General features: G+C 40.3%; 1 protein-coding gene across 3 annotated transcripts in view; it reads left to right on the forward strand.

Moving 5' to 3' along the window:
• The window catches only part of CRPPA (CDP-L-ribitol pyrophosphorylase A), a 191,090-nt gene that overhangs the window by 128,538 nt on the left and 44,879 nt on the right, over positions 1–17,673 (forward strand). Inside the window, exon 10 of one of the 3 annotated variants that reach the window (XM_077811420.1) lies at positions 11,700–11,815. The exons of the other annotated variants lie outside the window; for them this stretch is intronic. Coding sequence (XP_077667546.1) covers positions 11,700–11,771 — 72 coding nt within the window. The 3' untranslated portion in view covers positions 11,772–11,815. The remainder of the gene's footprint in view (positions 1–11,699; positions 11,816–17,673) is intronic. 3 annotated transcript variants of the gene reach the window in all.

Genomic DNA, 17,673 nt, shown 5'->3' on the forward strand with positions numbered 1-17,673 from the left:
TGGTTTGCATCAACCACGTGTCCAAAACTGTAGTGCTGTGGCATCTAACTTGGGGTGCTAAAAGGAGGCTTAAGCTTATCAGAATTCTGCAATTGGTCTTCTGTGCTTTTTGAAGAAGAGAGAGTTCAATCAAAACTGACCTTCCCTGCTGGAGAAATATCCTGAACTAATAGGGAAAAATAGTTTCTTATTTAGAAAAGCAGCAAAGGTACAATAGCATCTTTTTTCAGCAAAAAATCCCTAAGAACTGTTTTGTATGTAGACATTAAGGCAGACTTTGCTCTTAGTGACACCTTAGTAAGCTGACTGGGGCTGTGAAACGTTTTGCGGACGCTGACCGTCCGCAGGCACGGCCCCCTGCAGCTCCCCATGGCCACGGTTCGCCATTCCCGGCCAATGGGAGCTGCGGGAAGCAGCAGCCAGCACATCCTTCTGAAAATCTCCGGAGTTGGACTGATTTACTCCAGGCATCCCCGCCCCCCCTCCCTCCTCACTACCAGAGAGGGAAACACTGAGCCCAGCAAGGCAAAGGAGGTGCCTTCCACACGACTTCATTTTTGTGATAGTACGCTTTCTGAACAAAGCATGTTGTTATTTGCAAATACTCAGAGCACTAAGTATATTTAAGAATGTGTAGTTGTTGCGGGGAGATTAAAAAAAAGGAATAGTTAGGACCTAAATTATGAATTTATCTGTAATTGTTACTGTGCTTGAAATGACTGATCAAGGCACATAGGTATGGGCTTAAGTCCCTTTGCTTTTAATGTTGCTTAAAGGAAGCATTGGAGAGTTCGTTGCTAGCTCTCACAATTTTTTCCTCCCACAAATGACAAGATTTTAGCCAGGGCTGGAGCCAGTTTTGCAATGATGTGAGTTCTAGCCCTCTCACGAATTTCAGGCCTGCCTTGGGGAAAACCACCTCTGATTGGGTGCTTTCCTTCACTCCTGGGGATGTCAGGACCCTAACAAGAGCAGTCGGGACCAAGGGTCAGAGCAGGGGCAAACCTGCGGCGGGGAGTAGCGGATGAGCGCATGGTCAGGTTCCAGGCCAGGAATGATACCAGCAGTCAAAGGCACTTAAGTCTCTTGGACTCCTCTGAAGGTTTCAGGGTCCAAGTCAGGAGACGAAATCCAAATCAAGCTGAGGTCAGTACGAGGAGCAGGAGTGGTCGTGGCAGCTATAGGAGATCCACATGGTTGCTTGGAAACTTCTCGGAATGCCCCTTTGGCTCACTGCCCTATATAAACCTATCAGAAGCCATGAGGCTGCTGGCTATCAGACCTCCTGAGGTGACGCTACCCAGGGTCTGTGTCCACTGTGGGTCATGGGCAGTGGAATGGAAGCTGATTATAGCTACCATGGGGTTTCAGCATGGAGATGCCAGCTCCCTGGTGACTGCAGCTTGGGTTCTAGACCTGAGCAAATGAAGAGCAGCCAATCAGAGCTGCTGCAGGAAGCAGGTAGAGCTTCTGTTCCCTCCCCTCAGTAGCCAACACCATTCTCTGAGAAGGAGGGGTAAGCTAAAGAATTAGGTTAGGATGGCACTGCTCCTTTCTTCTCCTGTGAATGACAAGACAGCTTCTCCCACCTTCCTTTTCCCTCCTTGCAACACCGGTGGGCAGGGCTGGCTCTAGTTTTTTTGCTGCCCCAAGCAAAAAATTTGCCGCCCCAAGCTCAGGTGGGGTTGAAGCTCGCAGGTGGTGCTGGAAGTGGAGAGAGTGATGTCACCTTCTCCCAGCGCCTGCAGGGACTTTCCCCGCCCAGCTGTGCAGAGAAGCCCCACTATAAGGGGTGGCACAAGGCAGCGCAGCAGCCAGTGCGCAGATGAAATGGCGCAGGCCCGGCTCCCTGGCAGGACTCGCCCTCTCCTCCCCAGGTAGCAGCTGGGCCCTGGCAGCTCAACGTCCCGGGGCTGGGGCTTCCCCTTCCCACTGCAGCCGGGGGTGTGGTGCCCTCGCCCCGTCTAAGTGGCGCAGCTCCGAGAGCACAACTGCCCTGAAAAAAAAGGATGGCCGGAATGCCGCCCCTGGAAATGGGCTGCCCCAAGCACGTGCTTGCTTTGCGGGTGCCTAGATCTGGTCCTGCCCCTGGAGCAGAGGTGAGGCAGGGAGGACAGAACTGATGTGGGGGCAGGTGCGAGTGGAGCAGAACTGATGTGGGAGCTATGGGGACAGGACAGATTTGGCAGGCAGATGTGGGGGTGAGACCTCGTGCAGCAGGGACCATAATCACTTTATATGCATTTGGGTGAGTTAGTGACACTAATTGTCACATACACACACTCGGAGGGATGAGGGTGATGAGGTCAAAAATTAAGACACACCAAAGTACACAATGTTCTTTTTAAAAATAAACCTCATGATTTTTGGGCCACCTCTCATGCTCTGGGTCTGACTCAGGATTTTTTTTGGCAATTCTGGAACTAAGTGTTCCACTAATGAGTTTGGCTGGGTGGCACAAGAGGATGTACAGCTAAATGTCTGTAGTCCTGCAGAATAATAGAAATTATAAGGACTGGCTTTAGATTAGCTTCCCCATCACCCTGTTAGTTAAGCATTGTTTCCTTTCCCTTATGGGTATTAATTAGTGCGTCTATCGAGAACTCTACATCTGTAAACGTTACACAGCAGACAATAAATTACCTGGTGCATTACAACTGTGGAATCTTAATAAAGGAATGCAAGTGCTCAGATGAAGCATCCCACAAACAAACTTTCCACTGTGATTATGAATTGCCAATCTGAGTAAGAGATGAGCTGCTGAGAGAAATAATTGGTAATCTTTTAGGTTTTCACTAAATAATTATCCAATTTTTTTTTTGTCTTGGAAAGGTCAGAAAGTTGCTCAATTTGTTTCCACTATTAGTGTTTCTAGGAGTTTAACAAGCTCTATAGAAAATGATGAGATTACTATTTTTTGTCTCTACACATGACCTTTTTAGACTTGTTTCAACTATCAAACTTTTAATTGCCAATTGAGAATTCTCCCACCACCTTGTCAGCCAAAATGATCAAGGCATATAGACTTGTCATAAAAATAATGTTGTGACTACCCAGTTTATAAACTTGCTTTCTTACTCATGAAGTTTAAACAAGGTTATGCTACCTAGATTTTTTTTTTATAGAGTGTATTGTTCTGAATCTTGAGATTTTTAGAGAGGGAAATGTGGAAAAAAATGCTTTTGAGAGCTGTAATTCCAGGATAAATAGAAGAAAGGAAAATATACAGCACATAAAGATGGCAAGCTGCAAAAATGTGTCTGTTGTAATTATGTTTGATAGTTTAATGAGATAGGAAATAAACACTGAATTGGAACAGTTTGTGAAAATAAATAAGGAGAGTATCAAATTTGAGCTGTTTCATCTTCAAATCTGTAAGTAGTTACTCTGAAATATTTTCAATACACTGAAAGGTTTTAGTATTGGATTGTTACCTCTTAATAAGAGAAATATATAGATATTTAAAATAACAGACTTATAGGAAAAAAATCACCAGTTGCCAACAAATTATTTTTAGCTATGTTGTTTTTTTGCATTTTACTCAGCATGAACAACAGAATCCAGTGATGTCAGTCTCACTTGTTCATGGGCACTTTCACTTCAGATTGTTGGTGCTGTAGTGTTTGGTTTAAACCTTCATTTGTGCTCCTTCAGTACTGGAGGTACACGGGGACCAGACCAGGAAGATTAAAAACAAATCAGTTCATTGAACCCAAACTGAATTTGCAGGTGAACTATTTGGTTGTGGCAGACTTTTTTTAAACCAATAAATAGCTGTATACACTGAACCAAGTACTTAAACTAATACAATGTACAGATTTGTTATTTATATTTTTATGTAAATATGTACAGTAAGTGGGAAGAATCCTCATTTTTGGATATGGTATTTTTATCTTTACTGTCTGTATTTTTTCTTTGTAGACCATTACTGAAATCTGTCTTGTACTGAGTGTCTTTTTTTATATCCACATAAATGAAAAAGAGCTGGTTGTAACACTTTTTCCTCACTAACTTGAGATGAATCACACTTTTTCTCTGCTTCTATAGAGCAGTTAACATTTTGATCAAATTATAAAGCTTTATTTGGTTTCCAGTACTTGTATTCTCAACCCTATAGATTGCCCATTGAACTGTGAATATAAATTTCAATTTCAATACAGTTTAGAGTATTTTAGTAACTTTATCGCCTCACCAACTGGTTACAGATAAAAATACTATTCCTAACAATGACGATTTTTCTCAGTTGCAGGGGGAGTTCATGATCAGCTCCATGGTGAAAAGCAATGGTTAGTTATGTTGAGATAGTCAGGCTCAATGTACGTGACATCTCATCTAAACATCCTTTTGCTAATAAACCCATCAATCTCTAAAATCTGGGCATAGCTAGGGAGAGAATATTATAGATGATACTCTGGTTAATCCGTAACTGGTAAATTTTCACCACTCTAGTCATTTTAAAATTGAGTTTTCATGTCCCTAAAAATTCACATTAAGACATTTTTCTGTTTCCTTCTGGATTCAGTTGAATTTCTGCACTGACTTTACTGTAGCATGCCTATGCAATCTTGATTTGTTTCAGGCAGTATTAGTAATAATTTCCATTAATTTCATTGTACCAAACACTAAATGTATTAAATAAAATAGTATAAACTTTTAAAACCTAAACAACAAGAGGTTGTACCATTTAACCTCTTTTTCTGATTTATATTTCTGAGTTTTTATCATGGGGTTTTTGTTGTCATATTTCCTGTGTTTAACTGCGGGGCTTATGAAATGCTTCAACCATTTAAATGGACAGGGACAAATCCCCCACTAAACTATGTAGTGGCAGTGTGGCTGTTACTGCAGCCATAAGTCTATGGTAGTTCTTGAAATTCCTGCATAGAGGATGGGGCCATCAGATTTACACTGTAGCAGTTCCACCTGGCTTTTGTCAACTCTTCCCTCTGGAAACTGAGGGAGAGCATCAGGTTGTCCTCAGGAGACTCCCTTACAAGCTCTGACCTAGAGGGCACTCCTTGGGGGGCGGGAAGGGTACGGCGGGAGCTGGGCTGCAGCTTGTAGCGCTTTGGAGATTCTGAGCAGTGCTGCTGTCCACAAGCAGGGAGGGATGCGCTGCTGTGATTTAGACAGCCTTGCTATACTATTAGGTATAAAATATGTATAGTTACATTTGTAACAAAAACGATTTAATTTAAAATTACTTCCATGTTCAGAAACTTCTGTATAGTTTTTATAGAAGAAAAGGATATTGGTTAGGACATTTTCAGTTACATTTCAATATGAACAAATTTCTTTAAGGTATTTCCTACCAGATGCTTGGATTTAAAAAAAAATGGAAATACTTCATTATCATTCATAGAATTTCCAACATTCACAGTCTGAACTAATTATATTGATTTTAAAACATTCGTATGAACTGATATTTGTTTTGGCCACTTTTATCCATACTTTTAAATAATGTTTACTCTATATTATTCCGTGCAATGTAATTTCCCACCAGTTCAGAAAAGTCATTCTTTTTAGAATTAAGAGGCACAGACTCATTACTTTGCAATGTGCTAAGTAAATATACTTGATTTATAACTGTAACTGTGTTTTGATCCTTGAATTTCCACCAAGCAGAATCTTTTTTTTTTTGTAGAAGAATAAAAGTAAATTGTTTACATTGGAATTTGATTCAACCTGTGTGGTACTGGCAACAGCATGCATATTCATTTTTTGGCAGAGCTTTTGCCTTTGACTTTGTTACTTATTCAATGTTTCCATGCATATGCATGTGCCTGCACAGTATCTCTTACTCAAACACCCCCCCTCCCGAAAAAAAACAACCAAACCTGTTCCATACTTCTCCTACCCATACCCAACAACCCTCCAGGTTCACTCCCAGGCTCCGTCCCTCTCCCTAAGCTGCTCTGTTATCCTTGACTTCCCCAAGCCTTTGCACTGCTTCTGAGGGATGCAGGAGATATGTTTCTGTATTGTAGTTTCAATGAATTACTGAATGAATAGGGTCTACTCTGCATCTCTTCAGAAGACATGAAGATTATCTACACTATCTTACCCTCCACCTCCCCCCATGACACACACTCAATCATGTTCATGCTCAGTTTAACCCTCCTAACCCCAATCTTCCATTGTCAAGGGTCTCTATCTAGGGCCAGATTCTTCTACCCTGACCTTGCAAAAATAGTATAATTGAAATCAGTTGAACTACTGTGAGGTACTACTCAATCTGGCCACAGCCACTATTCTAGTGGAAGTGGCCGTAGAGTTGTCTTGATCTAGACTTCCACTGACAGCTGCTGGCCTCCACCCAGGGTCTGCTGAAACCTAGTGGGCAAAGAAGCTAGTAGGATTATAGCCTCAGCCAAAGCACCACCCACAGGAGCCCTGATTGGAGGATTGCCTGGCTCCATTGATTGGTCCAACCATACTATTTAAGCCAGAAGGAGGTACAGGAAGTTGTCAAGCAACAAGGTGCTTTTCGGTTGTGGCTGCATTGGTCCCTGCTTGTGCCCACTTCGTACACCCAACCATATTCCTCATTTCTGCTCCACTCTTGGCTCCTGCCTCACTCCTGGTTTCACTCCTGTCCCCACCCTACTCCTGCTCTGTGCCTGATCCTTGCCTCTCCTCTGCTTCCTACCCTTACACCTAGGGTGACCAGATGTCCCAATTTTATAGGGACAGTCCTGATATTTGGGGTTTTTTCTTATATAGGCTCTTATTACCCTCCACTCCATCCCGATTTTTCACACTTGCTATCTGGTCACCCTACTTACACCTCATCTCCAATCATCATTTACCAGTCCTGGCTCTGACTTCTGACCCTGACTCTGGCTTAACCCCTGGCTCTGGTAATTGGTAGTTGACTCTGGTGCTAACCCTTGGCTTTGTTCCCCAACCTGGCTGCATGCTCTGCCCATTAGAGCGGACTCCTGCTCTGACTACTAGGCCAGACTGCCTACTTCCCAGTCCATCACAGCAGGATTCTTTTTGGAGTTTGTCACTATCACTCCTCAGTTGGCTGAATGGTCATTACTGAGACTGCACCACTGCATCTATTTTTAAATAGAGAGAGTCAGCACTGCTTTTTTTTTTTTTTTTTAAGATTTTTAGAACCAACCATAATAAGATCTTGGCATGATGGATGGGACAATTATTGTTTTATCAGGGATAGATGGGACACTGAAAATGTTTTTGACCTGTAGTATTTCCTCAGTGAGACTAAAATACAAAGTTCAATATATACAATCTTCAAATAAATATTGGAAATTATGAATGTGTGTTGTGGTGCTCAAAGTTCAGCAACCTGAATTTACCAATAGTCAAAGTGACGATTCTATTGACCTGAAAATATTAATAGTAGTTCCTAATGGAAAGCTTAGTGTAAATAAGCTCAGAATGACTAAAGTGGTGCAAATTATACTCCATCTACTTTCTGGTGAACTTATTTAACACATCTCTGTGATAGGTAAATGTGTCATACTATGAACTTTAAGAGGGCCCTATTAGAAATCAGGAACAAAAATAGTTCAGGAAAATGCATCTTCCCCCAAACTTTTATTTATTGTTATATAGGCTTGCAAATATGGTATAAGAAAGAGATTAATATCTCAAGAATTAGTTTCACATGTACATTTTCAGGAGACCGAAGGAAGAGATTAGAGGATGACAATGTTTGGGGCCCAGTCTGGTAAGCCCATATTCTCATAAGTAGTCCCGGTGGAGTCAGTGAAGTAAATAAGATGATGCACAGGAGTGAAGGTTTGTAGAATCAGGCCCTGGGTTACTCCAGGGATCCCATAGTTTGCGGGAGGGGAAGGGGGTTTGGCTTGTTTATATTTATTAAAGGCACCTGAGCCAAGGTCAGTAGTGCTGGCTCATGGACAGAGTAATAGTTAAGGGCAAAGTATTTGTTTCTCTTTTGTGGAAGATGTTGAGGTATGGTACTGCATTCTTGTGTCAAATCAAAATAGAAAGTGTTCCAGAGCTTGCCAACATTATAGTACTATTTTCCAAACTGAATTAGCAAAGAACATAACCTAAGACTGTTCCTAACAGTTATGTAGAACAAATGCTTTCAGTATGCATTTTAAAAATTATTAAATATCTATAAATTAAATATTAATTTGTACAAGTTGATGGCCCTTTTTAAATTGTTGACAAGATACTGATGACAACTAATATTTGTTCTTTTTAATGAAAAGAGTGAATATACAAGTCTTCCTGTTTGTAGAGCTATTGTGCTGCATAATCTCAAGGAGAGACAGCAATATGAATACATGGGTCACAGTACAAACATAATAAGTAATGAGATTTTAGTATGTCTTACATAAACAAAGAATGATGCTTGAAAAGGACAGACGGAAATTCCTCATTTCCTATGTTTGCATTGCTACAATACCTACACTGGTCTGGATTAGTTTCCTAATGTGAAATGCTAATAAAAGATTCTTTATGCCAAAAAGAAAAAAACTGTAAAGAGTAGAAATAAATTCACAATGAAGAGAGATGAAGTGTGAGGTCCCCCAAGGATTTGTACTGGAATCTTTGCTGTTCAACACATTCATAAATGATCTAGAAAAGGGGGTAAACTGTGAGGTGAAAAAGTGTGGAGACAATACTAAATTACTCAAGATAGTCAAGTCCAAAGCTGACTGAAGAGTTGCAAAGAGATCTCACAAAACTGGGTGAGAGGGGAACAAAATGGCGGATGAAATTAAAATGTTGGTAAATGCAAAATAATGCACATTGGAAAACATAATCCCAACTGTATATACCAAATGACAGGGTCTAAATGAACTGTTACCACTCAAGACAGATCTTGGAGTCTTTGTGGATAGTTCTCTGAAAATATCTGCTCTGTGTGAAGCAGCAGTCAAAAAATCTAACAATGTTAGGAACCATTAGGAAAGAGATAGATAATAAGACAGAAATCATAATACAACTCTATATAGCCATGGTATGCCCACACCTTGAACATTGCCATGCAGTTCTGGTTGCCCCATCTCAAAAAAGATTAGAATTGGAAAACATATGAGAAGGGCAACAAACATGATTTGGGTTATGGAACAGCAGCTTCCATATGAGGAGAGATTAAAAAGACTGGGATTGCTCAGTTTAGAAAAGACATAACTAATAAGGGGTATGATAGAGGTCTATATAATCATGAATGGTTCGAGAAGAATATAGAAGTGTTATTTACCCCTTCACATAACACAAGAACCAGGGTCACCCAATTAATTTAATAGGCAGCACGTTTAAAACAAACAGAAGGAATTATTTCTTCACACGTACACCATCAACCTGTGGAACTTGTTTCCAGGGTATGTTGTGTAGGCCAAAAGTACAAATGGGTTAAAAAACTAATTAGACAAGTTCCTAGAGGAGAGGTCCATAAGTGTCTATTAGCCAAGATGATGAGGGACACAACCCCATGCTCCGGGTGTCCTTAAACCTCTGAGAGCCAGAAGCTGGGACTGGATGGCAGAGGATGGATCACTCAATAAATTGTCCTGTTCTGTTATTCCCTTTGTGACTGGTTGGGTCACAGAAACACCCTTAGGACTGCCACCTGATGTGCTGAGACTACCTCTGAGCCCATTTTCCATGGCAGCTTGGGATATCAGAAGCCTGCCTTCTTGAGCCAGACATGCTAGCCTGTTGCAAACACAGACGCAGGTCTGACACATGTCCCCCAAAAGCTGCAGACTTAACTGAAAACAGCTTAAGAAGTGCTCCTGTCTCTAGCACCCAGATATCCAGTTCACAATGGGATCCAAACCCCAATAAATCAGTTTTACTCTGTATAAAGCTTATACAGGGTAAACTCATAAATTGTCCATCCTCTATAACACTGATAGAGAGATATGCACAGCTGTTTGCGCCCCCAGGTATTAGTCATTATCTCTGGGTTCAGTAGTAAGCAAAAAGTTATTTTATTAAAGTATAAAAAGTAGGATTTAAGTGGTTCCAAGTAATAACAGACAGAACAAAGTAAGTTACCAAGCAAAACAAAACAAAAACATGCAAGTCTAAGCCTAATACAGTAGGAAACTGAATACAGATAATATCTCACCCTCAGAGATGTTCCAATAAGCTTCTTTCACAGACTAGATTCCTTTCTAGTCTGGGCCCAATCCTTTCCCTTGGTACAGTCCTTGTTCCACCTCAGGTGGTAGCTAGGGGATTTCACATCACTGCAGCCCCTTTGTTCTGTTCCACCCCCTTATATAGTTTTGGCACAAGGCGGGAATCTTTTGTGTCTCTGGGTCCCCACCCATCCTTCTAATGGAAAAGCACCAGGTTTAAGATAGATTCCAGTACCAGGTGACATGGTCACGTGTCCTGTGAGACCCCAAGTCTTCATTCTTCCCAGCCTGACTCACAGAAAGGCTTGCAAGTAAACAGAGCCATCTACAGCAATTGTCCTGGTTAATGGGAACCATCAAGATTCCAAACCACCATTAATGACCCACACTTTGCATAATTACAGTAGGACCTCAGAGTTATATTTCATATTTCTAGTGTCAGATACAAGAATGATACATTCATACAAATAGGATGAACACACTCAGTAGATTATAAACTTTGTAATGATACATTAGAAGAGACCTTTTGCATGAAGCTTATTCACGCTCATTAGCATATTTTCATAAACTAATATGGAGTGCAACATCACACCCTCTAAAGCATGTGATGCTGGCCACTGTCAGAAGACAGGATACTGTGCTAGATGGACTGTTGGTCAAACCCAGTATGGCCATTCTTTATGTTCTTATAACATTACCTTTTGTGAAATTTAAAAAGGAGTGATTTTTCCCTTTGTTTTCTTTTATACAAATTGTTATACAATCTTTTCTGGAGAATAAATGAATGTTCCCTAAAACAAAAGCTAAAAGTGTTTCTGAACCATATTTTCATATAAAAGGATTTATTGTAGTAATTGACATGGTGAAGTGTAAGAATACCTACAATATTTTAAATTGTTTTTTACTATCTACTGACAAAGGATATAAGTAAAGTCTATGCACACATTGTGTGCTGCCAAATATGCCTTGACTTCTTGAAACTTGAATTTATAGTAATAAATACTGTATGAAACTTATGGATAATAATAGATTTATAATGAAGTACCAAAAATCATGAAACAAACATAAAATGCAGGAGACATATTAGTGATTCAGGTTACATTTTTGAAAAGCACCCCCTAAGTCCCATATTCAGAAGCAACTTAGGAGCCTAAGGCCTGCTTTACATGTAAAATTTAGGTCAACCTAACTATGTTGCTCATGGATGTGGAAAGATCACACCCCTGAGAGAGATGGTTAGGCTGACCTAAGCCCCAGTGTAGACAATGGTAGATTGATGGGAGAATTCTTCCATCAACCTAGCTCCCACCTCTCAAGGGGATGGATTTACTACAGTGGTGGAAAAAACCCTTTCTGTTGCAGTAGCAAGTGTCTGTAGCGCTTGTAGTGAAGACATACCTAAGTCTTGTTGCTGGTCAATGGGACTTATGCTCCTAAGGGCCTGTCACATTTGAAAACGGGACAGAGACTCCTTTGAAAATTTTACTCATTGTGTTAAACTGTGTATTGTAAAGTTATATTAGCTTCCACATATTTACTATCAATGAAGAAGTTTTGAGGACTAGTATTATTTGGTGTGTAATACCTTCTCATCCAATGCAGTGGCACCTCTTGGAGCAGAAGAGAGTGATGGAGGTAGCAGTAGTTCCTCTTCTTGTCCTGCAAGGGAAATGAGTGGCTCCTATTTCACTGATCCTTGGTCTACACTACAGACTTTGGTCAGTATAACTTCATCACTTAGGGATGTGGAAAATCTGACCTAATACAGAGTGTAGTGTGTATTGCCTTACATCAGTGGGAGACGCTCTCCTGTCGGTGGAGGTAGCGTCTTCACTAAGCACCACAGTGGCACTATAAGTATAGACAAGCCCTCGGTGACAGTACTTTAGAGGGGAACAGAAGAGTCTGCAAACTGGATCCCATTTGTCCAAAACCTTTCATTACCCAGTTTCTGTATAGTGAGGAGGAAACAACTGACCTTTCACATTAAGCACCCCCATCTTCCCCACAGCTGTTGGTACATGTATTGATTTGCATGAGAGACAAGAGGAGAGGGCATAGTACTCAAAGAGGAAGCTTCATCCTCATTTGGATCAAGAGAAATGAAGGTTTTGGTTTTAAGAAGACTTACATTCATGAGTTTGAACCTTGAGCTTTTGGATGTTGCTATTTGTCAGTATTCTCCACTGCTTTCTTCCAAAAATAGTCTGTGACCTGATTATCCTCCCACTTAAGCTGGTCTTTCAGTTGCCAAAATTCACCCCCTTCCCTTTTGGTACCTGTTTAGGGAAGAGGGTGAGAGGTTCTGGTTTCATGATCTAATGCATAGGTTTGCAACCTGGAGGTTGCAACCAACCTGTTTTCCCCATATTGCTATAGGGGAAGGAGGGCCCAGCTAGATGGGAAGGAGGGTTCTGATCTGAATAAAGGGGTTCGGTTATGAAAAAAGAACCCTGGCTTAGGGAGTAGGGAAGATTTCCAGCAGCTAGCTTGCCTTAGGTGTGGTAGTCCTCAATTTTTTCATATCGAAACCCCTTTATTCAGACCAGAACCCCCTTCTCATCTAGCTGAGACCTCCTTCCCCTTTAGCAATATGGGGGAAGCAGGTTGGTTGCAACCTCCAGACTGAGAACTTGTGCCTGACCCATCTCCTGACTGCCAGTAATCTTCCTGCAAGCCTTGGATATATTCCTCTATCAGAGTTGTTTCTGGCTCTCAGAATGCTCATTTTTCAGAGTTAATATGCTTCAAGAGAAATAAAGTTGTTCAGATTCTGGTTCAGTACATAAAATTGTAATTTGACACATCTTAATATACAGAGCAGAGACTTGGCCAGGAAGGGAAATAAATATGCTCTCCACCACAGAAATGAAGATGCTGAGATGGTCAAATGGTTGAACACTGATAGGAAACAAAAAGAGGCTGTATAGGATGTAATGCGGGTGCTCCAATTGAAGACAAGTTGAGGGAGAGCCATATCATTAGGATGTCTCTTGGAATGATTGTGGACGAAAGATGAACAAGGGAGAGACTCAGTACCTCAGGAAGGCCGATGTGCATACCTCTCTGTATGATGAGTTTTGGATAAAGGCTATAAATATTGGCCATCCTGAATAGGGAAGTGGCAAATAAGAAGATAAATAAGATTCTGTTGCAGCACAGATCATTCTACTTGTATAATACCTTGCACATACTAAAGCAGTGCAGAGGTTTGTAATTTAATTGCTCTGATAGATTAATTACGATCATGTGCAAGTTAGAAATAAATAAACCTTTTACTTTAACAGAAAATAACTTCAATTTTAATAAAGATAACTGTAACTCTGATGAACACATTTAAGTAATTACAACCAGTGCAAATGATACGAAGGTGTTTGTCTACTATTGAATAAATATAAATGCTCAGTTGCTTTACATTTGAAATATTTTAGGGACTTAAGTGGTTTAAGTGATATTGTTTGAAAGACTGAACCAATTTAAGAGCCTCTAAACGTCAAACATCCAGTGGAGGAAGGACTCTAAAATATCTCCTGAAAAGTTAACTACTTCAATGCCTTCTGTGCCAAGCCTGGGCCTCACAAAAACATTTTTGCTGTTTGCCCTGACATGCCTTGAAATACAGTCCATTTCAAGAGGAATGTTACAGTCCTTCATAAGGGCACTCCAAATGGTGATTTAAAAATAAAATTCCCATTTCTCCATTGGGAGACTTAATATGAATTTTATAATCAATTAAAAATTTGTTGCTATTTTAACTACTTCTGCTCCCCTCATGCCTATCCCAATGAAATAATATTCAAGTGTATGTTTTGCTGGAATAACATTTAAATTAAATATGTTACATGGAGTTAATGTGAAACTCTTGTTCTGAATCTCCTTGTTTCCTGATTCTGCAACGAGAATATGATTTCCGATTGGTGCAGAAGGTTCCAAACTGTATTGATTGTGCTTTTGTATTGTTGGAGTTTCTAGAGCTTAGTAAACATGTTTGCTATGTCAGAGCCTTACTTATTGAAACTCATGACAAAACTAATTTAAATCACATTGTTACTTTGTGATCAAATATCAAATCTTTGTGTAAATGCTGTACTTAAACATTTCTTGACATCAGAATTTGATGCTTGAATCAAGGGTCACTGATATTGTTATATCCTGGGAAAGGAGACAAATGATAGTTTCATTGATGATACCTTCTGCAGTAGCTAGAAAACAATATTTTATGTGCAGATGTTACATCTTAACTTGCATGTATCTCTAGTGAACTTTTAGATGTAAAGCTTATATTTGTTTAACCCAGTGGTGGAAATGAGTCCATTCCAATAACTAGAAATTATTCAGCCACCATTAATTAGTTTTTAGATATCTTTAAAAAAAAGAGACCTGATGACCTTGGTGCATTTCTTCCTCAGCAATGTGGGTGAGTGGGGAGGGGTGAGGCATTCTGGAGGATCAGTAGCATCTGTTCTTAAGAAATAATCCCACCACGGACACCACCTTATTATTATTGTGAGAATATTAAATGGATTCTGTCTTGTTAGAGCCTGACCTTGTCTATTTGTAGACTAGTCAGATTTTGATATTTCTGTGATGGACACACCTCCTTTCTTGTATACTGAATCACAGAAGTCAGAGATGGAAAAACCTTAATAGGTCATCCATTCCATCTCCTTCCCAACAAAGGATTGTTCCTCACAGTACAGGTTGTTATGTTTGTATTACTTCAGTGGTGGTTATAGTGTTCTAATACATCTTGCGTAACTGATATTTTTGATGCTATACTACTCCTGAAAGGCACTTATTTCTCTGAATTTCAGTTTTATTTTTTGGTAGACGTTTATTCAATTAACTTTGAATGGATATTTTTCTTCCTTTAACAGTTTTTATTCCTAATTAGGTCTCTTTCACCTGCTATCCAACAAATACATTTTTGTCTTTATAAATATTAAAGCACAATAAGAGGCTCACTAGCACCTGGAATGGTGCCTAATAAGGTGTGTAATTTAATTGGCCACTTGTTCCCTTTTAAATGTGACATGAGAAGACACTCATCAGTTCAGACACACAAACTTGCAAAAATATTTATGATGCCTGCTAGTGAGTCTCCCATTTGCTGTACAGTCCTCTGCCCCAGCCATACACAGGATACTAGTTCATATTGTTAGGAATGTTCTTCATGCTGTTCCCAGAATACTAATTCATTCCTCCAGATATTCATTGGATCTGTGCACCATTCTGTGATCAGTGCATTCTGCAGGTATAGTGGGAAATAAAAAACAAACTAGAGGGAGTTCTGCTGGAGCAGACTTGGAAGTATAGGAGTAGCTTGAATAACTCTCCCACATCACAGGCAGAGATAGGGTCAGCTGTGGATTCAGAACAGCATTGTACCTAAGGAAAAGTTGAGGGAAAGTTGAGGGAGAGCCATATCATTAGGATGTCTCTTTGGCATGATTGTGGACGAAAGATGAACAAGGGAGAGACTCAGTACCTCAGGAAGGCCGATGTGCATACCTCTCTGTATGATGAGTTTTAGATAAAGGCTATAAATTGCTCCAACCCCATAATCATTCTTTTCAAAGTTATACCAGTGTTCAAAACTTGACCTAGGTACTCAAAGATAGGAGGAGAAAATGCACTTGAGGAAGTTAGCAAAAGTATTTATATACTGGGGATTTAACATAGTATATACTTACCATCCAGTACTTAGACTGGTGTTAATCAGCCTAGGATAGTACAAATCTATGACTCTCCAATCATCATCATCATCATCATCACTACTACAGGTATTTATAGTACAGGTGGAGGTCTAACCCTGCACTGAACTGAAACTGTACATGTATTTAGTCCAGACTTATGCCCTTCCTGGGATTTGGCTTTACTAGTATCTCAAATAATGAGAAGGATAAATGTGTACACCTTAATTTTTCCCTTTAAACTGAGCTTTTCCTAGTAGTTTCCTGAAAAGACCATTCTTTCTTAGGTCAAAGAGCAACTATTTCTCTTAGAGGGGTGGACTTAAATCCCACCTGTCACAGTGAGACAGCAGGAATCAGCCAGTGGTTCCAGCACCTGCCAATGAGGTGTGTAAACAGAAGAACGCTGTGAACCCATTATAGGTTCTCATAACTATAGTATCTGGATACCTCTTATGCAGGTTACATGGAGATACTAGCAATTTTGATAACAGAGTAAACACTGTGCTGTGAACAACTTTCAGCTAGGCCAACTTGGAGTCTAATAATTTGAGATGATCTGAGAAAAAAATGCATCTTTGCAACTTTCTAAAAGTGGTTAGATGTGTGCTTAAGTGTATTTCTGTAGGGCATTAATTCCAGAGTACCTGTGATAAAGAATGTTCTACGTTCTTCTGCCCACATTGGAAACCATATGCCACAATGGATTACCATCATGGTTATGATTTTTTATTAAACAATGATAAAATATGCCAACAATGATGGAGGTGACTCGGAATTTGCAAGATAAAAAGGGCATAGCTGGAAAGACTTGATAGAATCATAGGACTGGAAGGAACCTTGAGAGGTCACTTACTTAGTCCTGCCTTGAGTGGAGGGGACTAGACCCCCCCCCCATCTTCTCTTTTCTAGACTAAACCCAGTTTTTTCAATTTTCCCTCATTGGTCATGTGTACTAGACCTTTAATCATTTTTGTTGCTCTTCTCTGGACCTCCTCCAGTTTGTCCACATCTTTCCTGAAATATGGTGCCCAAAACTGGACACAGTACTCTTGTTGAGAGCTAATCAGCGCAGAGTACAGTGGAAGAATTACTTCTTTGCATGTATGTAATATTATGTTCCTTCGCTGGTTGTGAAGATATTTTTGTCTACTAAGTAATTAGGCTCTACTGCAAAAAAGCCCCAGAAGACCTTCATAGATACTTGTGAAGCAGTAATTGACCACAACACATCATTTATGAAGACAGAATAGGAATATTACAGAGAGATATTAAAGTGGTACTACACATAAGAAAAGAATGTTCTCATCTGTGTAGCTTCAGGCAGATGACAGTAGAATTTCCTGTAGTACACAATGTGCTTCTATTCAGTGGCTACTTGGGTGGCTTTTTATATTGACTTGGCAGATATTTTTGTTTTGCCCTGTTTTTTTTTTCTTCATGAGAGCTGAACATAATCCAATTCTTATATTATTTAATACTCTTTAAAGGCAAGATTATAACCTAGGCCTCTGCAGCCCACATGGAAGAAGGGGACTCAGTCCCCTGCAACTGGGTATCTTAATAGAGTCCAGGTGTAGAGGGAGAATAGGGTCCATGGTACCACTACTGCCCTACATGAGCAGGAGGACAGGAAGGGGTTGGAGAGGGGCAGTGAGTGAATGGAGCTTTGTTTGCACCCTTGTGGCTCCCTTTTCCACAAATGCATGGCCAGCTGAACTGACACAAGGCAGGAAGTAAACTGCAGCCTGTGAAAACCAGCCATACCTTACTGAGTCACAGATTTTTCCCTGGGCTCCTCCTGTGGCAGTGAAGCTACCACTCCTTAGACAGGACGAGGCAAAGGATGAAACCCAGCCCCTTTGCAGTCAATGGGAGTTTTG

Source organism: Eretmochelys imbricata, chromosome 2, assembly GCF_965152235.1.
Source record: "Eretmochelys imbricata isolate rEreImb1 chromosome 2, rEreImb1.hap1, whole genome shotgun sequence".
NCBI lineage: Eukaryota > Metazoa > Chordata > Testudines > Cheloniidae > Eretmochelys > Eretmochelys imbricata.